Genomic DNA, 20,033 nt, shown 5'->3' with positions numbered 1-20,033 from the left:
TGTCTAGCATTTACATAACCTTGCTTTCAGGCGCTCAGGGGCGAGGAAGGCTGCAGAGTGGTAACTGGTCAGCACTGAGGACTCTTGCTTCTAACACAGGCAGCCAGGGAGACTTAGAACAATGTATCATTTCCTGTGTCATCTGGGACTTTGCCCTGTAGCCAAGAAGGAAAAACGGTATCAAACCCTGAAGCAGGGAGAACGTGAGCCAAGGAACCCGGCTTCTGCTACCTGAATCCTATGTTCAACCAAAACACACCAGCTGTGTAAGAGCCACACTGAACAGAGCCTATAATGCCAATCCAGTTTCCCTATGGAACAGGAAAAAAACATTTTTTTGAGGCTAGGTCTTACTATATGCCTCTCAAATTAGCATCAAAATCACTATCCTTCTGCCTCAACTTTATAGTCAGGCACCATGACACCTCGTGAAAACAAAAAAAACTACTTCTTAAAATTTAGAGACGAAAAGAAACCAACTAATCTCATTCACAGGTATGAGCTCTTTTACTTCTCCGGTGACACAGTTACAATGTATTCTGTTCAAATTTGTCATTGTGGCCAGGCCAACCTGGCCCTCACCTGTTCAGGAAGGAGAGAGAATAAAGAATTTGGAATCAGGTAGAGAAATGACAGTCAGAAGTGTGGAGAAGTGTGACTTCTCCACTATGACTGTGATTTAGGGGTAGCCGAAGGCTGGTATTTTTTTCTCTTTTCCTCTTTTCTGGAACTGGTCGTTCCCATCCGAAATTCTGATTAATGCCAGTGACCCCCCAGCTTGCCTTTGGCCACTCAGAAGGCAGCTTCTGTCAGCTTCTCCAGCCCTTTATCAGGGTACCTCACAGGAGTCTGCCTCTACAGGGCAGGGCAGGATCTTTGTTTGACACTGTCTGCAGCATCCGTACAGGATCTGTGTGTTCCAGAGGTTCTGGGGGAATGCAGTTGAGGCCGGCGTCAGAGCAAAAGAATACTGATTTGGGCTCGAGTCAAGGGGGGTGGGGGGGGGCATTTGTCTGCGGTTTCTGCTGTGGTTTGTTTTGGTCTCATTATTTTAATCCTTTAGAGAAATAGGTTCGGCTGAAGCCGCAATCCCAGGTAAAATTGAAATTTCTACCGTCTGTCTCCATGCCAGGGTCCCAATTTGTTGCCTTGTTCTATTGATGCCACGTCACACTAGAAATGGAAGTTACATGATCAGTTCAAAGTGACCAACAACAGAAAGATTGGATGGAGAAGGTGCACCGAGTCCCTCGAGAAGTAGAATCTCAAATTAGAATTGCTTAGACTTTTTTAAAGTTAGAGATGTAAAATTGGGGTTAAAGAGTCTCTAAAGTCTGTGCTACCCCACACCCCCGCCCCACAAAATATTATTGCCTGACAGAGAGTGTTAAACCCAGGGATCATGTTGAGGCAGTGCAGTGCAAAGCAGGCTAAACTGGAAGCCAAACCGTGGAAGACCCAGGAATTCGCTGGCACGTCACTCCCTGCCATTAACTCGAATGTTATGGCCACAGCTGGTGTTCTCTTCCTCACATTTTCCCTGCTTTTCTTCTTCTTCCTTTCTTCTTCCCCTATTCCTGTCCATCCCTCTCCCTCTCGTTGGTCCTCTTCCTTCTAGACAAACTTGCTTAAACACTCATTCAAAGGTTTCCCATAAGAAACTGTTAACAGGTACAGACACCAGCTGTCATCCTCAAATGGTTAACGTTCCATGAGGAAGCTCGTGCACCCTTAGCCTTTTAAGTTTGGCAGTGCCACACATATGCCAATAACAGACAATACCCTCCAGAAAACGCCTGTGGAGAACCGGCAAGCCACACCTTCTTGGGGAGTTGAGCTGTCTGTTCTGTGTGTTGTGAGACCTTCTAGTCTATTTCATATGAAGCAAGAAGTCTAGATTCGATATAGTTTATGTAATAGATTTATATTTTGACTTAGTTTATTTTAGTGCTATGAGCCAAACACTGTAAACCATATATGCCCTTTGGATTAAACTTCTGAGTGAAATTCATCACAGCAACCTATTTCCTTTCTTAGAGATTTTATCCTCAGGTGTTTCTGCTCTCACTGCGTACTGAAAGGTTCTAGTGAATGCTAAGATTCTGAGTCTACGAGAAACAAAATAAATGAAGCCCAGCTAGAAATTCTTGCTGGTTAAGCTGTGGCATAGCTGGGCCTTTCAAACCCAGCACTCTCAAGACGAAGGCAGGAGAATCACAGGTTCAAGCCAGAACCTGTGAGTCCTAGTTTGTGACAGAAAAAAAAACAATGGGGAGCTGGAGAGCTGAAGATGTACCTTGTTGGCATGATACTTGCCTAGCACGTACAAAACCCTAAGTACAGAAGGAGGAGTAGGAAGAGGAGGAGGAGGAGGAAGAGGAGGAAAAGGAGGAGGAGGGGGAGGAGGAGGAAGAGGAAGGAGAAGGAGGAAGAGGAGAAAAAGGAAGAGGGGGAGAGGAGGAGGAGAAGGAAGAAGAAGGAGGAGGAGGAGGAGGAGGAGAAGAAGAAGAAGAAGAAGAAGAAGAAGAAGAAGAAGAAGAAGAAGAAGAAGAAGAAGAAGAAGAAGAAGAAGAAGATATACCTGATAGTCTGATAAAGAAATCATTAAAAATAAAAAAATAATTCAAAACCTCTGGGCCACTCATCCTACCCTGGGAGCTTGAGAGAAGCCCAGAGGCCCTTTTGGAGTATCCCTGTCTCTTTTCCTGGCTTAGTCACTGGCCTGCCTGCCAAGGCTTCCCATACTCTCTTCCAAAAGCATAAAAGGTTTAGCCTTAGACTTAAATGCCCGTGGTTTCCATCACCTCGGGCTCAACCAGCCAGAAGGTAAAATGGCAGGATACCCAGTGACCCTGGAGAGAGACATGGGGTCAATAGGGACCACCCTGAGAAAAGGGTCTGTGAAGTGGGAGCCTCTGGGGCAGTTTCAGGGGGCAGGGAATTGGGGAGTGTCACAGACAGCAACCTAGGAAGGCCTCTAAAGTGAACGCTGGCTCAAGGTTTTGCTCAGTACTTTACATGTAGTAGCTCCACAGTTTGTTGAGCAAATGAACAGATGGATAGATGGGTGGTTTAATTAATTGATGTGGTGTTTATCCGAGGTTTAAAGATTAACACTACACAAAGCTTGGGTCCTAATACCAAGAATTAAATATAAAAGGAATCAGGATTAGCCTGTTAGGAAACGGCAAAGCCATTCAGGCAGGGCTTTTGAGCATATAAAGAAATAGCATACGGCCGAGTGTTGCGCAGGAAATGGGCTTAAATTAAAAGAGTCTAAGCCGTGGGATGCACTGCGCAAGTTCAGCATCGAATTGGAAGAATGACTAAGCACAGCAGTCTGAGCTTTCCTGGGAGTGTTCAAGTGCAGAGTCACTCCGCGTCTCAGCCCCCCAGGGCTCTTGCCGCTCTGATCTGACAGTTCTACCCTAGGAAGCAGAAGCCACCCGAACTGCTTTCTGGAGTTGGTCGCTAGTCCTCTTTAGCGGTTGCCTGGGAATCTTGAAGACATGGCTCCTCAGATCAGCACTGTGGTGCTGTGAGCCCCTATGCCAAAACCCACCTGTGTCTTTCCACCGTGTCCGAATGAGCGGAGGCAAGCCCAAGTTCTTTTGCTCTGACCTTAATTGCTAATAATCGATTCTCGGATCACACATTACATCACACAGAGACTATGTACGGCGTATGTATGTATGTATGTAGTCATTTGTACGGCGGCTACATGGAATTAAAGGGGCCCCAGAGTTCCTGGAGGCCTTCCTGGAGGCAGAGGCAGACACTTGTCAATAGAGTCCTGCAAGTAGTTACAGGTGCTATTAAAGAACCTGTTTGGGGAGCTGGGATTCCAGCTGCAGAGAAACAGGATTGCTCTGCAAGGTGCAGAGACTTGGAGGAAAAGCATTAGATCAGATCCAGACAGACAGACTGCAGTTCAAGAGGGCCACATCGAGCAGTGAGGACCAAGCTGAGTCAAAGCCTCAGGGACGGTTGGGAGTGCTCTGCCTATCTGTCCTTTGATGACCACACGAAGCATTGTGCTCACGTGAAGATGATAGGGCAGATTGATGGGGCCATGGACATACAAGACGTCCTCCTCTGTATGGGGTCCAAGTGAGGGCACTGCACGCCCGTCAGTCTGGTGCAATTGACAAGCCCTTAGGCCTGTTTCTCTGTACATCTTCAATATACCTACCTGCCCACACGTTCTCCATCAACCTCGATGAGTTTAGAGGTGGTACTTTTTACTTTTAGGGATATGTCATGTATCAGTTTATGCCCCCTGGGTTCTGGGGCTCGAGTGATGGCATCTAAACACAAATGCAATGCAGGATCACCCTCCCTCTGTGCTTGCTCTCAAGGCAGCCAAATGTGGCTCCTAAAATGGAGTCTCCCAGGGCAGGACACAGCCTGAAAGCAAGCCACTGTTTCCCACACGGTGGAGTAACTCAGAGTCCAATCCAGCCTGATCCTCAAAAGTAGCCTCTGGGTACATCTCCCCTCTGACCTGCTCAGAGGGATTCCCCGACCTGACACAGCTAATACTTCCTCAAGACATCAGGACCGATCCAACTGGGCAAGTGGTCTGCTCTGAGGTGTAGACCAGCCAAAGTTGAAAGGTATCCATACGTAGGTGTCCCCTTCTTCACAGACAGCACCCTCAATTTCAGATCCGTCATGGAGATTAACCTATTTTATATCCTGTTACTTACTCACTGTGTGGCTGCTAAGGTGACGGGAAGTACCAGGTGTTCTCCAAGGACCTACCATACTGTAGAATTCATTCAGAAGAATTAGCCTGACACCTGGCTCTGTGGCGCAATGGATAGCGCATTGGACTTCTACAGAACAATTATTTGGCATCAGAGACATGAGACTATGTTCCCCTGCTCAGGTTCTTTGTATTGCTGTTGGCCAAAATTAGAGTATTACCAATATTCTTTAATACCTGCCTCTGGGTTCTATATGTTGTTATATAGTCAATACTTCTAGAGCATCAGGGATACTTAAAAAATGATCAGAAGACAGGATTTTCAACATTTTCAACACATATATTTTAATCCAATGAAAATGTCTGTCATATTAATTATGTGTTTGTATATAAAAATCTCCCTCAATATCCTATATGTTTCATCATTTATTATGTATCAGCTTACAAAATTAAAAATAAATGCGTGAATTAATAAAAAAAAAAAAGAAGAATTAGCCTGGCCAGGCTTCTGGTCTTATCTCCGCCGCACCCACCCCCATAAGAGAATGCCCTGGATCCAATGGAAACCAAAAAAAAAAAAAAAAACTCTTGTGTTCCACACCCCAACTCCTCCAAGGATCTTTTTCTTTAATCAGTGTTCCCTGCAACACGGATGGACCCTGAAAACATTCTGCTAAGAGAAAGCCGGTCGCCAAAGATTGTCTAGAGTTTGATTCCGTTTGTCTGAAATGGCAATAATAAAATCCGTAGGAACAGAGAGTTATCAGGGTAGGCTGGGGCGAAGGGGTTGAAGAAGATGGGGAAATGATAGGGTGACTCTCGGTAGGTGTTTCTTTAGGGGCTAATTAACATGTTCTAACACTAATAAGTGGTCACAGTTACACAACTCCATGAATATCTTAAAAACCATTGATTGTACGATCTTTGAATTGTATCTTAGTAAGGTTGTTACCAGAAAAAGGATTCTTAAGAAGTAGTATTTTACCGTATCAACCCACTGTTTTGTTCAAGGTAATACTTAGCAATTAATCAAATGAGCCAAATGTTAGCTAAAAAACAAAGGTCTCCAGGGCCTTTTTAAACAATCAAATGGTACTTGCTTTCCTAAACACTGTTTAAGGCCTGAGACTGAAGCTCAGTTGGGGGGGGGGGGGCTGTTTTGCAACCCCCAGCACCACATATTAAAACAGAAATGTATATAGATGTTTGCCTAAAAACATATATATATATACATATATATATATGTATATGATAACATGGCAGCATAGTTTATTAGTCTAAAAAAATAATTTATGCACGCAAAGAGAAACTGGGAAAGACATGTCAATCTTGAACTCTCGTGGATTGTCACGGGCCTTCGTTGTTTCATGCCTGGTAACCTCCAGTGACCTTTCTGGTGTTGACCTGGGACAATTGTATCCACAGTTCCTCAGGTGACACATCTCGCGTCTGATCGAGACATCCAGCACTGACATTCTGTCACCCTTAGCGTCCATGTTTGGCAACAAAACTGATGTCTGTGCTCTTTTCTCTTTGGACTGCACTGACAGCTAGTGACTCATTGTGGCAGTGTGGCTCAGTTCTCTAGGGGGACTGGGGAGCTGATGTATCATCAGGTACAGCCAATGGCCAGAGGGGACTCCCTGCCTGCCTATTAGCTACGTATAGGACACCATCCCTGCTGGCGTTATTTTCTGTTGAACAATGGGCCCAGGCAGAAGGATTGGTATGCCATTACTTGTGGCAACTGCCTTCCATAAATCAGATTATTCAGTTAATATCACAGAGAGAAGAAAATGATGGTTGGGGTGCACTAGGGTGACCCACCTAAGCAACTGCTACCAAATCAAGTATCTACTTCTATTGAAAGCTGGCTGATTAAGAGAAGGGTTTAATCAATGCCACCGGTCTCATATGTGTTTTTCTATTCAGTGTGTCTGCTATAGTGCTTAGCACACAGTATATGCTGAATGTGTTCTGGCTGGAGTCATCAATAAATGAGTGATTGGAAACCAACCATTCCCTTCCTTTTGTCCCTTCTCCAGGACTCTCCCAGAATTTGTTGTTGTTGTTGTTGTTGTTGTTGTTGTTGTTGTTTTGAGACAGGGTTTCTCTCTGTAGCTTGGCTCTCCTGGAATTCAATCTGTAGACCAGGTTGCCCTTGAACTCAGAAATCTGCCTGCCTCTGCCTCCCAAGTGCTGAGATCAAAGGTGTGGGCCACCACCAACTGGTCCAGAATTATTTTTAAACCACCTGATGAGATGCTAGAGAAATGGTTTGACCATTAAGAATACTAGAGTTGGGTCCCCCACATCCCTCTGCGCAGGACAATCGCTTGTAACCAGTTCTGGGGAGCTGGTGCCCTCTTCTGGCCTCCATAGACACCTACATACATGTGTACAGACATATACACATAAAACTAAATTTTTTCTAATCTTTTAAAAACATGAAAAATTGTTAATAAAATAATAATAATAATAATAAAATGCTTGATAATAGTTCTGGAAACCTTGAATCCAACCACTGAATCATCGTTTGCTTGATAAAACAAAATAAGAGAAGCTGTTGCAGTTAACATCACAATCCTGCTCAGCTCCAACTCCTCCTCCAAAGCCTTCCGTCTGCATCTTGAAGCAGTAATGTTTTCCTAGATTGAAGTCTAAGCAAAGTTATTTCTAATAAACGATGGAAAGGCATAGTTGTCTTCGTGGCTTTTCTGTTATGAACAAATGAGCCTTCAGTGACCTGTGATCACAAAAACATCGATGAAAATGTCATGGAAAAATATACAGTAAGTTACCAATCTGCTCAACCCCCACGATCATGTTTAAACTGAGAAAGGTTCCCCGAGCCCAAGACCTTCCTTCCTAAGCACCAAGACCACAGGAAGGCCCTGTTTCTTGTACCTTCCTACTTTCACAAACCTGCAACCCATGAGCTTTCTAGAGCAATGGCTTGGGCTTATCTAAAGGCACACATGTCTTTGTCAAGTGTTTCGGTGTGTGGCCATGCAGGGGAAGAGGAAGAAATGGGCACAGGCAGAAAGAAGGCTGCTTCGGATGTTATTTTTAACCAGAGCTTTCTGAGCCCAGGGAGTTTGAGCCAACAAAACACAGTACTGAAGGGTGTCACCGAAGTTGGGTGTTCTTTCCTGAATCAACAGAACATCTACGCTTTCTTTCCACCAGCAAGGTTAGGCTGTGTATTCATTTCCCAGACTCCTTCAGACACCCTTGTTCATTCCACTTGAGCTCTCTATTTTTAGGGAAAGAGCACACAACTCATTCCTGGCACCAGATGTTAGAAGTACTGGATTTCATTCTCTGTTCTGTGATTCCTAGTGAGATGCTAAGAGAGGCTCAACCCCTTAAAGCCAATGTCCCAGCCTGGAAAGTACTTGGCTGCTATATCAGAGAAGGCTGACTACTTAGTTGTTTCGGGGGGGGGGGGTTGTTTGTTTGTTTATTTGTTTTTTACGTTTGTAAACATTTATTCTCTTGAACTGAAAAGGGCTTGCATCAGCACATTGTACAGCCTTGCAAAATTATACAGAAATTGAAAATAAGGTTCCTTGCTCATATGTTCCTTGTGCAATGAATCTTCGATGTCCAGTAATCCGTTGCAAACAATGAAAACAAAATTTAAACGACTTATGAAGTTTTCAGCACTTGTCAAGTGCATGTCCTCAGGAGATAGCCTGGTTTCTTATCTTGAGAAAGGATGGGGCCTTAAGTGCAAGTTCTGAGATGAGCTTTGTGAAGGAGCAGGGAGCATCCACGGCTTCCACGTGCTGCTTAGACGATGCCCCCTCCAGTAAGCAGAAGCTCCATGTTCAAGACAACTCTGGATGTTAGTTGGCTCCACTGAGTCTGTAGTTAACCACCTCTGAGTACACACTCTTGTCTCTGGTTGAGCAACCTTAGCTTTTGGGGTGTCATTGCTTCAACGGGATGCTGTTCCCTCACCTTCTCCTTTGTCCTTCGCAGGGTACATCCCCAGCTATTTAGACAAAGATGAGCTGTGTGTCGTGTGTGGGGATAAAGCCACAGGGTACCACTACCGCTGCATCACCTGTGAAGGCTGTAAGGTAAGCACCAGGGTCCCCAGCACAGACCACAGTGCCGCACCGTTCCTCTCCCAGAGCGCCACCAGAACTCATCCGGGGCTCCACTGGTCCTCTTCATTTCCAGTATGCTCAAGATCTGACTTTTCCTTTTTCCTAATGAATACCTAGATGAAATTTTTTTCAGTAGGGTGGTGTTCCATTTGTTGTGTTTTTAAACAAACACGGCATATTTGAAATAATAACACTTACTTGAGTTTTAAAGCATATTTTTTAATGTACGATCAACCCAATGCTTCACTGTCTCTCCTCCGAGTTTATGCGCCGCGTCTGAGAAGCCTGGGCTTGCTCCTCCACAGCCTTTTCTGCGGCAGATCTGCATGAGAATGCCACTTCGAAGGGTTCCATTAGGCAGAATCTTTGAAGCCACTTAGACTCAATTATGTTCCAGCATTTATTCCAAGTGGCTTTCCACAGAGCCTGTAATAAATGGAGTCAGGTTGCCATCGGGTAATTTTGTGCTCTGCAAACCTTGCTTCAGGAGATTCTTGACAAAAACATACCGGTGCGTTCACTTCTCCAAAGGGAGCTTCATCTGCCTACTTACAATCTTCGTCAGCCGAATGAAAACAAGCCCTATGGAAAAGATCTTTTGGTCCATCAACCTAGGTTAGAAAACAAACATGAGGCTTAAGCCGGTGTGGCACCCACGCAGCTGGTGCTGTGTAAATGGAATGTATTAAGAACCAAGTTGTAATACATACAACAAGTTTTATGGTAAAACTTGTATTGAAGTTAAAGAAAAAAAAAACAGAGCTTCCTCTTCCTCATCCTCTTTCTCTTTCCTTCCCTACCTTTTCCATCTTTCCTCAACACCCTCCTTGGCTTTCTTCCTGCCCTTGTCTTTAAACTCCCATAATTAATGGGTTAGTTCCATTCACACCACGGTGAGCTCCACTTCCGTACTGGGAGATTGTCCATGCAGGTCCCCTATTTTTCGCACCTAACATTAGGAAGCACCTCAGTGATGCTGGGCTTCTCTGCAAGGGTGGCAAGCATGGTCCTTTCTGGGGTCCTGGGGCCTAGACTGCCACACCATCAGCTGGAATGTGTGTGACTAGGCACTCTCCTCCAGGATCCTTCGGATGCAGGATTTGCAGGTGGCAAGACTGGGCTAAAGATCGTGTTGTTTCTATGGAAATAAGATTCTGTGGAGTTTAAAAAGCTAATCACAAGTCCTGGTTGTTGTTTATTAATTAGGAAGTTTGCAGTTGCAGGCAGGCCTGCCCTCAAAGGTGTGGTTCCATTGCTTCGTTTGAAGGGAATAAGGCTAGCTAAGTCTGGTGCCTCGGGCCTGGAATTCCAGCGTGACCTAGACTACACAGCCTGAGTCTCAAGTCAGATCCTGTTTATAGGTTGACCCCATCACAGACCCGCAAAGGAAGCTGGAAGGGACAAAAGGCTCTCAAGATTTCTTCATATGTTGAAGAAGCAACTTGGGAAAGGTAGAAAGAGTTTTTCAAATGTAACATCATCTTCAAGAGTCTCAAGAGATGAAAAGGTCTCACCTCACAGTTCAGTCAAACCTACAATATATACAGACAGAATCTGTATTGCCCTAGTGACAGAGATTTTGGAGCTGTTACCTGCTGTGCTGTGTAACTCGTTACCCACTCGGCATTTTGTAGAAAGAAGGTTGATGTTGCCCCAGCACAGACTGTTCGCAAAGACAAACCCAAGCACAACAGTTCCCTCTGAACACAGAGCTGAGGAGGTACTCTCGTTTCATGCTGTCGCTGTGATAAGACTAGCCAAAAGCAACTTATGGGAGGAAGGGATTTATTTAGCTTATACTTGCAGGTCACAGACCGTTATTGGAGGAGTCAGGGCAGGAACTTGAAGCAGAAGCAGGGAGGAAGCCCCCTTGCTGGCTTGTTCTAAGAAGCTGGCTTTCTTATACAGCCCAGGACCACCTACCCAGAAAGTGGTGCCGCCTACAGTAAGCAAAGCCCTCCTACATTAGTTAACAGTCGAGACCTGATAGCATGGCAGAATTATCAGCGCAGCCCCACAATTGGTTGACTCCTTTGGTTGACTCTAAATCATGTCGAGATGACAGTTAAAGATAGATAATAGCATAAAGGCCCGTGCGTGCGTGTGTGTGCGTGTGTGTGTGTGTGTGTGTGCGCGCGCACGCATGCACATGTGTGTTTTTGTTGTTGCTGTTGTTGTTGGTTGAGACAGCGTTTCTCAAGGACTAAAGAGATGGTTCAGAGGTCAAGACAGGGTTTCTCTGTGTAGCCCTGGCTGTCCTGGAACCTGCTTTGTAGACAAGGCTAACCTCAAACTCAGAGATCCACCCAGAGTTCTGCATTTAAAGGCATGCACAACTATGCCCGGGCTCCATAGAGGTCCTTATATCTGGTTGGTCCATCATCCGGGAAACGAACCTGGCTCTTTGAGTACAGAAACATCTGGTGTAACTTATAAAGACAAGTCCTCCACTTGCCTACAATGAAGCCTGTCCTTGCTTATTCCCTAAGCACTCTCTCTTGTCAGCTCACAAGATCTGATGGGTGGGCTGATTTTCATGATGGAAACGGAACTCGGAGTGTCCATGCATGGTTAACACAGGCTGTACTACTGAACTGCACCTCTGAAATCCTAAAATGATCTTTAAGGGAAGGTCTCATCTTTAAATTTACCTCCAGGGATTTTCATCACTTTTTAAAGTTAGGAGACCTATCAATGTCACATTTACCTACAAGTAGTAATCCCTCATCACATGTCAAAAGATGCTCTGCCCCATATTAGGATGGTGCAGTAGCATAAAAGTGATTTGGTCCATGAAAGTCATCAGAGGTAGGCTCAGAGAAGGTACAGGGACTAGCTGCAGCTCTGGTTTCTACAGAAACAAAGTATCTGTTCTCTCCTCCCATTAAAGAGTACACAGAACACAGAATGAGGGTCTATCCTCACTCTAGTAGACCCCTGCTTGTCCTGTTCTTGGTGTGGTCTCCGTGAGTATCCAGTGTGAGGAAGAAAAGGGTTTTGAGCCTTCCTCCTCAGCAGCTGTCCGTATGCTCCCTGGCTGGCTTCTAGGTAAACATGACTTCCTCCAGAAGGGACATTGTCCTGTCCCTTCTCCATGTGTGCTTAAACCGGCTAGGTTTCTTTTGTCCCCACTGCCTCCTTAGACAGAGAGTCATGTGAAGGACAGGAAAGGCGAATGGAAACTTTTATTACATTCTGGAGTTGTCCTGTAAACTGTGGCCCTGTGGGCAGGAGTCACCCACTCTGCACCAGGGTCTCCCGTTGGATGACTGGTGTCTCACACAGCTGTTTGTGCGTAGCTCCTGGGCTGTCACAGCACATCCGCCTCATTCAGAGGCGTGCACACATGTCCAAGAACACAAACCATGATGATTGACCCACCTCATTCAGAGGCGGGCATGCATGTCCAAGAACACAAAACCCTGATGCAATGAGTCTTCCTTGCAGAGTGTGATTTTGAAGAAAAAAATCATATGCCTTGAAAAACGGATCTGAGTCTCAGTTTTTCCTGCTTTGCTCGTTGAGGTTCCACTGTGGCCCCTCTCGTTGCAGGAAGAGCTCTGTCTGAGTGAGGGCTCTGCAAGGGGCTGTGCATCTTCAACCAAAGCCAAACAATATTTATGAGAGAGCAAAAGTGGGCAGAGTAGCTGGTATTTCCCTAAAGTGGGAGATCCCCTTGGAGATTTAGTCGAGAACTCTCAAAAATGTGTTTCTTAGATTAAAGTTTTAGGAATGCGCAAGGAGAAACTTTTTATAATGTCTGCTCTTTCAAATAATACAGCAAAACTATTTCCTTTTATATCAGGTGAGCTGTTAAGGAAATGAGACTTAGAGTGCCTGTGGGGATGGAGGGACACATTTGGAATCTGGAATCCCAGCATTTGGGGGACTCAGCAAGAAGGACTGCAAGTTCAAGGGCTTCCAGGACTCTCTACAAAGTTTCAACAAAGCCTGATTCCAAAAGCAACAATATGGAACACAGCTCTTGTGTTGTAAGCTAAGTGACCACGTGATCTGTAGCAAGTGACTGAGCCCACCTAAGGCATAGTTTTGTAGTCCCCACAATGGTATCTTTAATAGCACCTCCCTAATAAGGTTGTGGGGCCAAGGGGTTCCAAATGCATCTGCGCGCTGTCTGTGGCCCTCACCGTCAGAGCTTACTGCCATTGTGAGTTCCTCGACATTAAGAGTACAGTGGCCAGGACCTAGGACTTAAATCTGGAGAGGCTCTAGGATCATGCCTTAAAGGCCCAGCGCAGTGGTAAACTCTTAAATCCTAACAACAGAGAGGCTGAGACAAGAGAATCATGAGTTCAGACCCAGTCTACAATACACAGAAAGTTTCATTACAAACCAGCTTTGGCTACATAGCAAGACCCTATATAAAAATAAGTAACAGTCTTGAAAGTTATGTAAATCAGCCAAAACTAGAATCTAATAGTGTTCTTCAGAAAGGAGGAAGCATTTTGACTCATGTACCTGAAGACACTAGAGGGACAGGGGGTTTTAGAAATAAAAACTCCAAGCTCAAATCTTCTGTTCTTAAAATCCTGTTGTTTGAAAAATTAAGGGAGTTGGTCATGGACAGCTTGTTAGTTTCTTTTTTCTTTTTTTCCCCCTTCTTTTCATTTTTTTTTGAAAATAGATTATTCTGGAGCTGGAGAGATGGCTCAGAGGTTAAGAGCACTGCTCTTCCAGAGGTCCTGAGTTCAATTCCCAGCAACCACATTGTGGCTCACAACCATCAGTAATGAGATCTGGTGCCCTCTTCTGGCCAGCAAGCATACAGACAGACAGAACACTGTATACAAAATAAGTAAATAAATCGAAAGAAAGAAAGAAAGGAGGGAGGGAGGGAGGGTGGGAGGGAGGGAAGGAAGGAAGGAAGGAAGGAAGGAAGGAAGGAAGGAAGGAAGGAAGGAAGGAAGGAAGGAAGAAAATAGATTATTCTGTCACAGACTATGTCCTGGATAGTTTCCTCCACTCCTCCCAGCTACCCCCACCTCCCATCATGCCCAACTCTACTTCTGTTTCCTCTTCAAAAAAGAGCAGACCTTGGAAAGATGGTGAAGTGGACAACAACAAGATACAATAAGACAAGTCGAAAGAATTCATATCAATACTGGGCATGGCTGCCCAATAGGAATTAAAGAGTCCCAAGAGCGGGCCAGACAGTCAGAAGCAACCCCGCTCCCACAGTTAGGAGTCCCACAAAAACACCAAGCTAACAGCTTTAACGTATACACAGAGGACGAGTGCAGACCCATGCAGGCCGTGTGATTGCTGCTTCAGTCTGTGGACCCATGTGAGCCCTGCTTAGTTGGTTTGGTGAGCCATGTTCTCTTGGTGTCCATCCCCTCTGACTCCTGCAGTCTTTCCTCCCCATCTTCCATGGGGTTCCCTGATTTTATAGGGGAGGTACCTGATGAATACCTACGATTTAGACTCTCTCTCTTCGTAATGTCCAACTGTGGTCTCTGCACCTGCTCCCATCTGCTGTTGGAGGAAGCTTCTATATTGATGACTGGACAAGGCACCAATCCTTGAGGATAGCAGAATATCATTAAGAGTCATTAGGAGCCCCAGCATGTCTTGCAGGCAGGACAGATTATAGATGGAAGGTTTGTGGCTAGGTTGGTGTCCAGGTCTCTCTTCCTGTAGTCTTCCCACACCACAGAGACAAGAACGTAGGGATGAAGGCTCCATGCAGGCATCAGATCAACCTCTCTGTTCAATGAGTCATGTGTATGTTTCCTTGGCAATGGGCCCCTGCTGTCAGTTTTCAGAGAATGACCCTCTGTCCTAGCATCAGCCTAGGCCACTTAGGGATCTCCACAGGATCCCCTTGGCCAACAGCTCAACCAAATGTAACCCAGTCCCTCCGCTGGGAGCCTTGGCTGGCTCCAAAAGATGGCCAGTTCAGACTCTGTATCCTCTATTATTAGGAGTCCTCACTAGGGTCGCCTTCAGAGATTCTGGGAAGCTTCCATTGCATTTGAGTTTCCACACTACCACCCCCCCGTGCTCCCCAATTCCAGCTGTCTCTCCCTGAGCTCCCACATCCCCCACCCCCCAACCTGATCCCTTATGCTCCGTTCCCCATCAGCCCCCAGTCCACCCACAAAATTTATTCTATTTCCCCTTCCCAGAGAGTTCCATGAATTCCCCTAGAACCTTTCTCTTTACCCATCCTCTCTGGGTCTGTGGATCGTAGCTTGGTCATCATTACTTAACAGCTAATGCCTACTTATGAGTGAGTGCATACCAGGTTTGTCTTTCTGGGTCTGGGTTACCTCACTCAGGATGATTTTTTTTTTCAAGTTCCATCCATTTGCCTGCAAATTTCATGGTGACATTTTTTTAATAGTTGGGTAATACTCTATTGTGCAAACGTGCCACATTTTCTTTATTCATTCCTCAGTTGAGGGGCATCTAGGTTGTTTCCACGTTCTGGTTATTATGAATAAAGCCACAAAGAACATGGTTGAGCATGTGTCCTTGTGGTAAGATAAAGTATTTTTTGGGTAGGGGTCATGGTCATTTTAAGAGTCAAACAAGAATTAAATGAAGTCTCTAAATGGAATAAAGATAAATATTTAGTTGCCAAATAATTTTAAATGTTCTCAGTGTATATTTCACTATGTGTGGTAGTAGGTTTCTTAAGGGAATATTCTTGCAAGTGTCTTTAAATAACTGTCAATCGAGTATCCTGCTGTTTTATTTCAGGATAAAGTAATAAAGATTTTCATTCACTTAGCTTTGCTGCATAATTATGACACCCCATGAAATAAAAGTTATACCACTTAGTGTACAGAAACATAAAAGCAAACACCCATCAGCTTCATCTCCTTGAGTAAAAGCCACAACAGTGTATGTAGACACTGTAGACCTGAAAAATCTCCCTCAGCTCCTTGGATTCACTTGCATCCACCTTCCTCTATTTGAGGGTACAGATAAAGTTGGAGGCCCCAGGCCAGGCCAAGGGCCAGAATAATTGATCTCATTTTAGGTAGACATAAAACTCCAGAATTGTCTAGTTTCAAAAAATATGAATCTGGTTCTTTTGGGGTCTTTCTTATTTAGGGTTTCTTTAGAAGAACCATTCAGAAAAGTCTTCATCCATCTTATTCCTGCAAATATGAAGGAAAATGCGTCATAGACAAAGTCACTCGCAACCAGTGCCAGGAATGTCGCTTTAAGAAATGCATCTATGTTGGCATGGCAACAGACTGTGAGTAGATGCTCTTCATTTGCTTGATATTGAGGAGTGTTGACGGGAGGGGCCAAGGGGAAGGCTTGGTTCAAGATCCACAAAGAAAGCAAGAACCTTTGTGGACAGAGTCTGGCTCTCATATGCACCCCTCCCAACCTGCCTTGCTGAGGTGGGGGGAACATTGGTTTTCTTCTCCCTGACTTATCAATTCCCAACTTCCACAGCAACCCAATGGTGTGGAGAGGGTGGTCAGGTCATCTCTGTGTGTATGAAGGGCAGACCTATTACCAAGCCTGTTTCATGCTACAGATGAGAACACTTGTCCATGTAGCATGGTCACTTCTCCCACACAGGCTTCATGTGCAGAGAGGCCAGTCCTTGGGTTTTCAAAAACAAATGAATTAATCTGGTTGACATATTTTAGAGATGTGGTACTGGCAGAAAACATCATGTACAAGAATTTTTTTTAAGACTTCAAAGTTGAATGTTACCATATGAATCATCCCTCCCCCGGTTGATTGCTTATTGTATTTTTAGCCGAAAAAAAAAAAATAGGTAAAGCTCTGCTTCCCACTTTTCTAACTACCATAGCCCTGGGGCCTCTCCTCCCAACCCAGGGGTTTGCCGGAGTCTCCTTAATTATCATAAAACAAGGAACTGTGCTGTTCAGAAAAGGCAGCCTCCCCTCTACCGGGAATCAGTCCAAATGATTTCCACAGCGGTCCTGCTTATACATCAGAGGTTTCGATCACGGGTGACAAAGAAAAAGCCAAACACAGGAGCAAAGAAAAGGTGATGAGAGCTTTCCTGACCTAAGAAAACGCAACCCCAGTTCATGTTGGTGCCATAGTGTGATCCCTGAGAGAGTGGAAAAAAAAAAGTCTGTGGCTTCCTCATAGAGGAAAACTCTATGGAAAATGTTAAGAGATCTATTAGTATATCAGACTGGAAGTTCTGCCCGTCTGCCCCTTGGGTCCAGGGCATCCTTACCTCTAAAGGATTTGGGCCCTTTTCTGATGTGAATAGGATTAGCTTGAACCCAAAAAACTTATGTCACTGTTCCAAACCACTGTTATTTAAGTAGCCATTTCATTATTTTATTAAGTGTAAGGTGTGAGTAGTTATGGGGTTGAAGATGCTCAAGGCCCCTGCCCCTCTAAACAGGGTGGATGTAAGCTTTGAGGTCTTTTACTTGCTTCTGGGGTGTTTTAAAAGGTTCAAGTTTCTCCGTGTAAAACCTCTGCTCAGGGACAGCCAGATGTTTCATCAGGGAGAGCACCTACCACCAAGCCAGACACCCTAAACTCAATCCCTGTGATCTGTATGATAGAAGGAGGGAGGGACGGAGGGGGGGAGAGGGAGGGAGGGAGGGAGAGAGGAAGGGAGGGGGGAGGGAGGGAGGGAGGGAGGGAGGGAGGGAAAGAGAAAAACCTCTGCCCAAGTCCCAGACCTACCACTGACCAGGCCAGAGTTAAGCTTCAGATTTCTTGCTCGGGAAATCACCACCTACCACACAGAACCAGGTCCAGACTATAACGGGCGTCAGACGCAATAGCGCGATCTGCCGGAAGCCTTCGGGCAATAAAGCTTGGGGCCTTGTGAGCCTTTAGGATGTGACCCTCACAGGACCGCTCCATAGTTCCCACATTAGCAGACACTCGTGTGACATGAAGACTCAATCCTAGTGAGATCATCTGGGTTTGCTTGTGAATTAGCTGGGCACCTCGCTTCTCTTCTTCTTGCTACGTCTGCCCTTGACATGGCCCAAGGACAGTCAGTTGTGGGAACTGAAGGCAGGTGTAACGGGTCTTCCCCATCCCTATGATGAACTTGATGTGTGGCTTCAGGCGAGTCACAGTCTTGGAATCCGTTCCCCTCTCTATGAAAAGAGGAAGATGGACTAGATTCTGTCTGGGGTCATCTAGATCTGAGTCTTGGAGACAGGCAGATGCTGGGGTAAGAGCGCTGCTGTGAAAGCAGACAGCCCTGAATTCTAACCTCCAGCACATAAGATCTGGCCATGGCCACCCGGTGGTGCAGGTAGATTTGGGGCACTCACTGGCCAAGAGCCTAGCCTACATGCACGCTTCAGGTTCAGTGAGAGACCCTGACTCAAAACATGTGAAGGGGGATGGGGAAAACACCTGGCATACTTCTCTGGCCTCTGCCTGTGTACACAAAGGTTCACTACCCTCACCCACCCACACACGTATTTTAGGTAAAATAATAAAATGGGGAGATCATGTGACAGGCAGAGGCACTTACCACACAAGACATTCAGAACCTCCAGGGTCAAAGGAGAAGCCCAAGGTCACAGAGTTGTCCTCTGACCTTCACGAATGTGCCACAGCACATGTGCACTTGCCACACACACACACACACACACGGCTCATGTATACCTGCACCCCCACACGGCACGAGTGCACCTGCCCTCCACACACATACACGGCATGTATGCACCTGCCCCCCCCCACAGCACCTGTGCACCTGCCCCCCCATGGCACGTGTGCGTCTGTCCCACACACATGGCACATGTGCAGCTGCCCCCCCCCACACGGCACATGTACACCTGCCTCATACACACAGCACGCGTGCACCTGTCCCCCACACACGGCATGAGTGAACCTGTCTCACATACACCCAGCACGTGTGTACCTGCCCCTCACAGGGCATGTGTGCACCTGCCCCCGCACACACACAATAATAATAATCTTCAAGTAAAATAAGAACAAACCTGGGCCTTTCGCTCTAGTGAAGCAGTCTCATTTGGAAACTGACCACAGAAAGAAAGGTGTTTTGTTTTTTGTTTGGTTTTTTCTTTTTTTTTTTTTTTTTTTTGCACAAATGGTAAAACTTGTGACTGCGTTCACTGAACACTTACCATAGTGAATCCCTTCTGCACAGCGTTATTGATCCCATCTCACGAAGGGAGACATGACAGCTCAGAGAGCCTGACTTGCTTAGAAGTCACACAGCTGGAAGGTGGTAGTGTCAGGATTCGAACCCAAGTCTTTCTAGATTCCAAACCACAGCTCTTTGCCTACATTGAGGATAGACCCGGTACCAAGTCTTCCAAAGTCCTATTTGTGAGGCTCCAGGGAGTCCCCGCCACATCACAGTCTGCTCTTAGGGGAGCCAGGAAGAGGCCTTGTCCCTCCCATCCTCAACTGGAAGTGCAGAAGCCCCCGGGATGAATGCAGATATCAGCCGGGTTGATTTCTCAAGAAAGCCGAAAAGATCTCTCAGGTTTAAGTCTCACCGCTGCTAATTTTAGGGCCACTGCATTCTGTAGAGCTGAGTTCCTGGTGTCTGGGTTTCTTCTAGCTCTATTTTGGAAAGTTAGTCTAGGCACGGGGAGCTTGACACTGGACCCACACTGGGCAGTGGTTAATCAGAGGCAGTTTGCCTGGTGTGAACCTCTAAGCCAATGGTTCTCAACCCGAGGGTCACAACCCCTTTGGGGCCAAATGACCCTTTCACAGGGATCACCTAAGACCATCGGAAAACACAGATATTCACGTTATGACTCATAACAGTAGCAAAATCACTGTTATGAAGTACAACAAAATAAGTTTATGGTTGGGGGTCAACATGAGGAATTGTATTAAAGGGTTGCAGCATTAGGGAGGTTGAGAACCACTGCTCTAAGCCAGCAAGCCCAGGGCTCCCAGGCTCAGGACCTACAGTCTGCTCCAGGTTCTGTATTATCATTGGGTCCCTCTCCCCTGTCCCCCCCACAGTGGTGCTGGATGACAGCAAGAGACTGGCCAAGCGGAAGCTGATAGAGGAGAACCGTGAGAAGAGACGGCGGGAAGAGCTGCAGAAATCCATTGGGCACAAACCCGAGCCCACGGATGAGGAGTGGGAGCTCATCAAGACAGTCACCGAGGCCCACGTGGCCACCAATGCCCAGGGCAGCCACTGGAAGCAGAAGCGGAAATTTCTGGTAAGCTTCCTTGCCAGGCTCGCTATCCGTGTCTGCTTCCATTTTGCC

The 20,033-nt window shown here is 45.9% G+C and overlaps 1 protein-coding gene across 13 annotated transcripts in view; it reads left to right on the top strand.

The window, feature by feature from the left end:
• Thrb (thyroid hormone receptor beta) overlaps window positions 1–20,033 on the top strand; it is a 337,375-nt gene that overhangs the window by 296,669 nt on the left and 20,673 nt on the right. For all 13 annotated transcript variants that reach the window (XM_087906289.1, XM_087906284.1, XM_087906294.1 and 10 more), the window contains 3 exons: window positions 8,696–8,796; window positions 15,910–16,057; window positions 19,780–19,985. In XM_087906289.1, the coding sequence (XP_087762415.1) occupies window positions 8,696–8,796; window positions 15,910–16,057; window positions 19,780–19,985 (455 nt within the window). The remainder of the gene's footprint in view (window positions 1–8,695; window positions 8,797–15,909; window positions 16,058–19,779; window positions 19,986–20,033) is intronic.

The sequence above is a fragment of the Myodes glareolus genome, chromosome 5, assembly GCF_982192425.1.
Source record: "Myodes glareolus chromosome 5, mMyoGla1.1, whole genome shotgun sequence".
NCBI lineage: Eukaryota > Metazoa > Chordata > Mammalia > Rodentia > Cricetidae > Myodes > Myodes glareolus.
The sequence above is the reverse complement of the archived record's forward strand: the minus strand, read 5'-3'. Positions and strand labels throughout refer to the sequence as shown.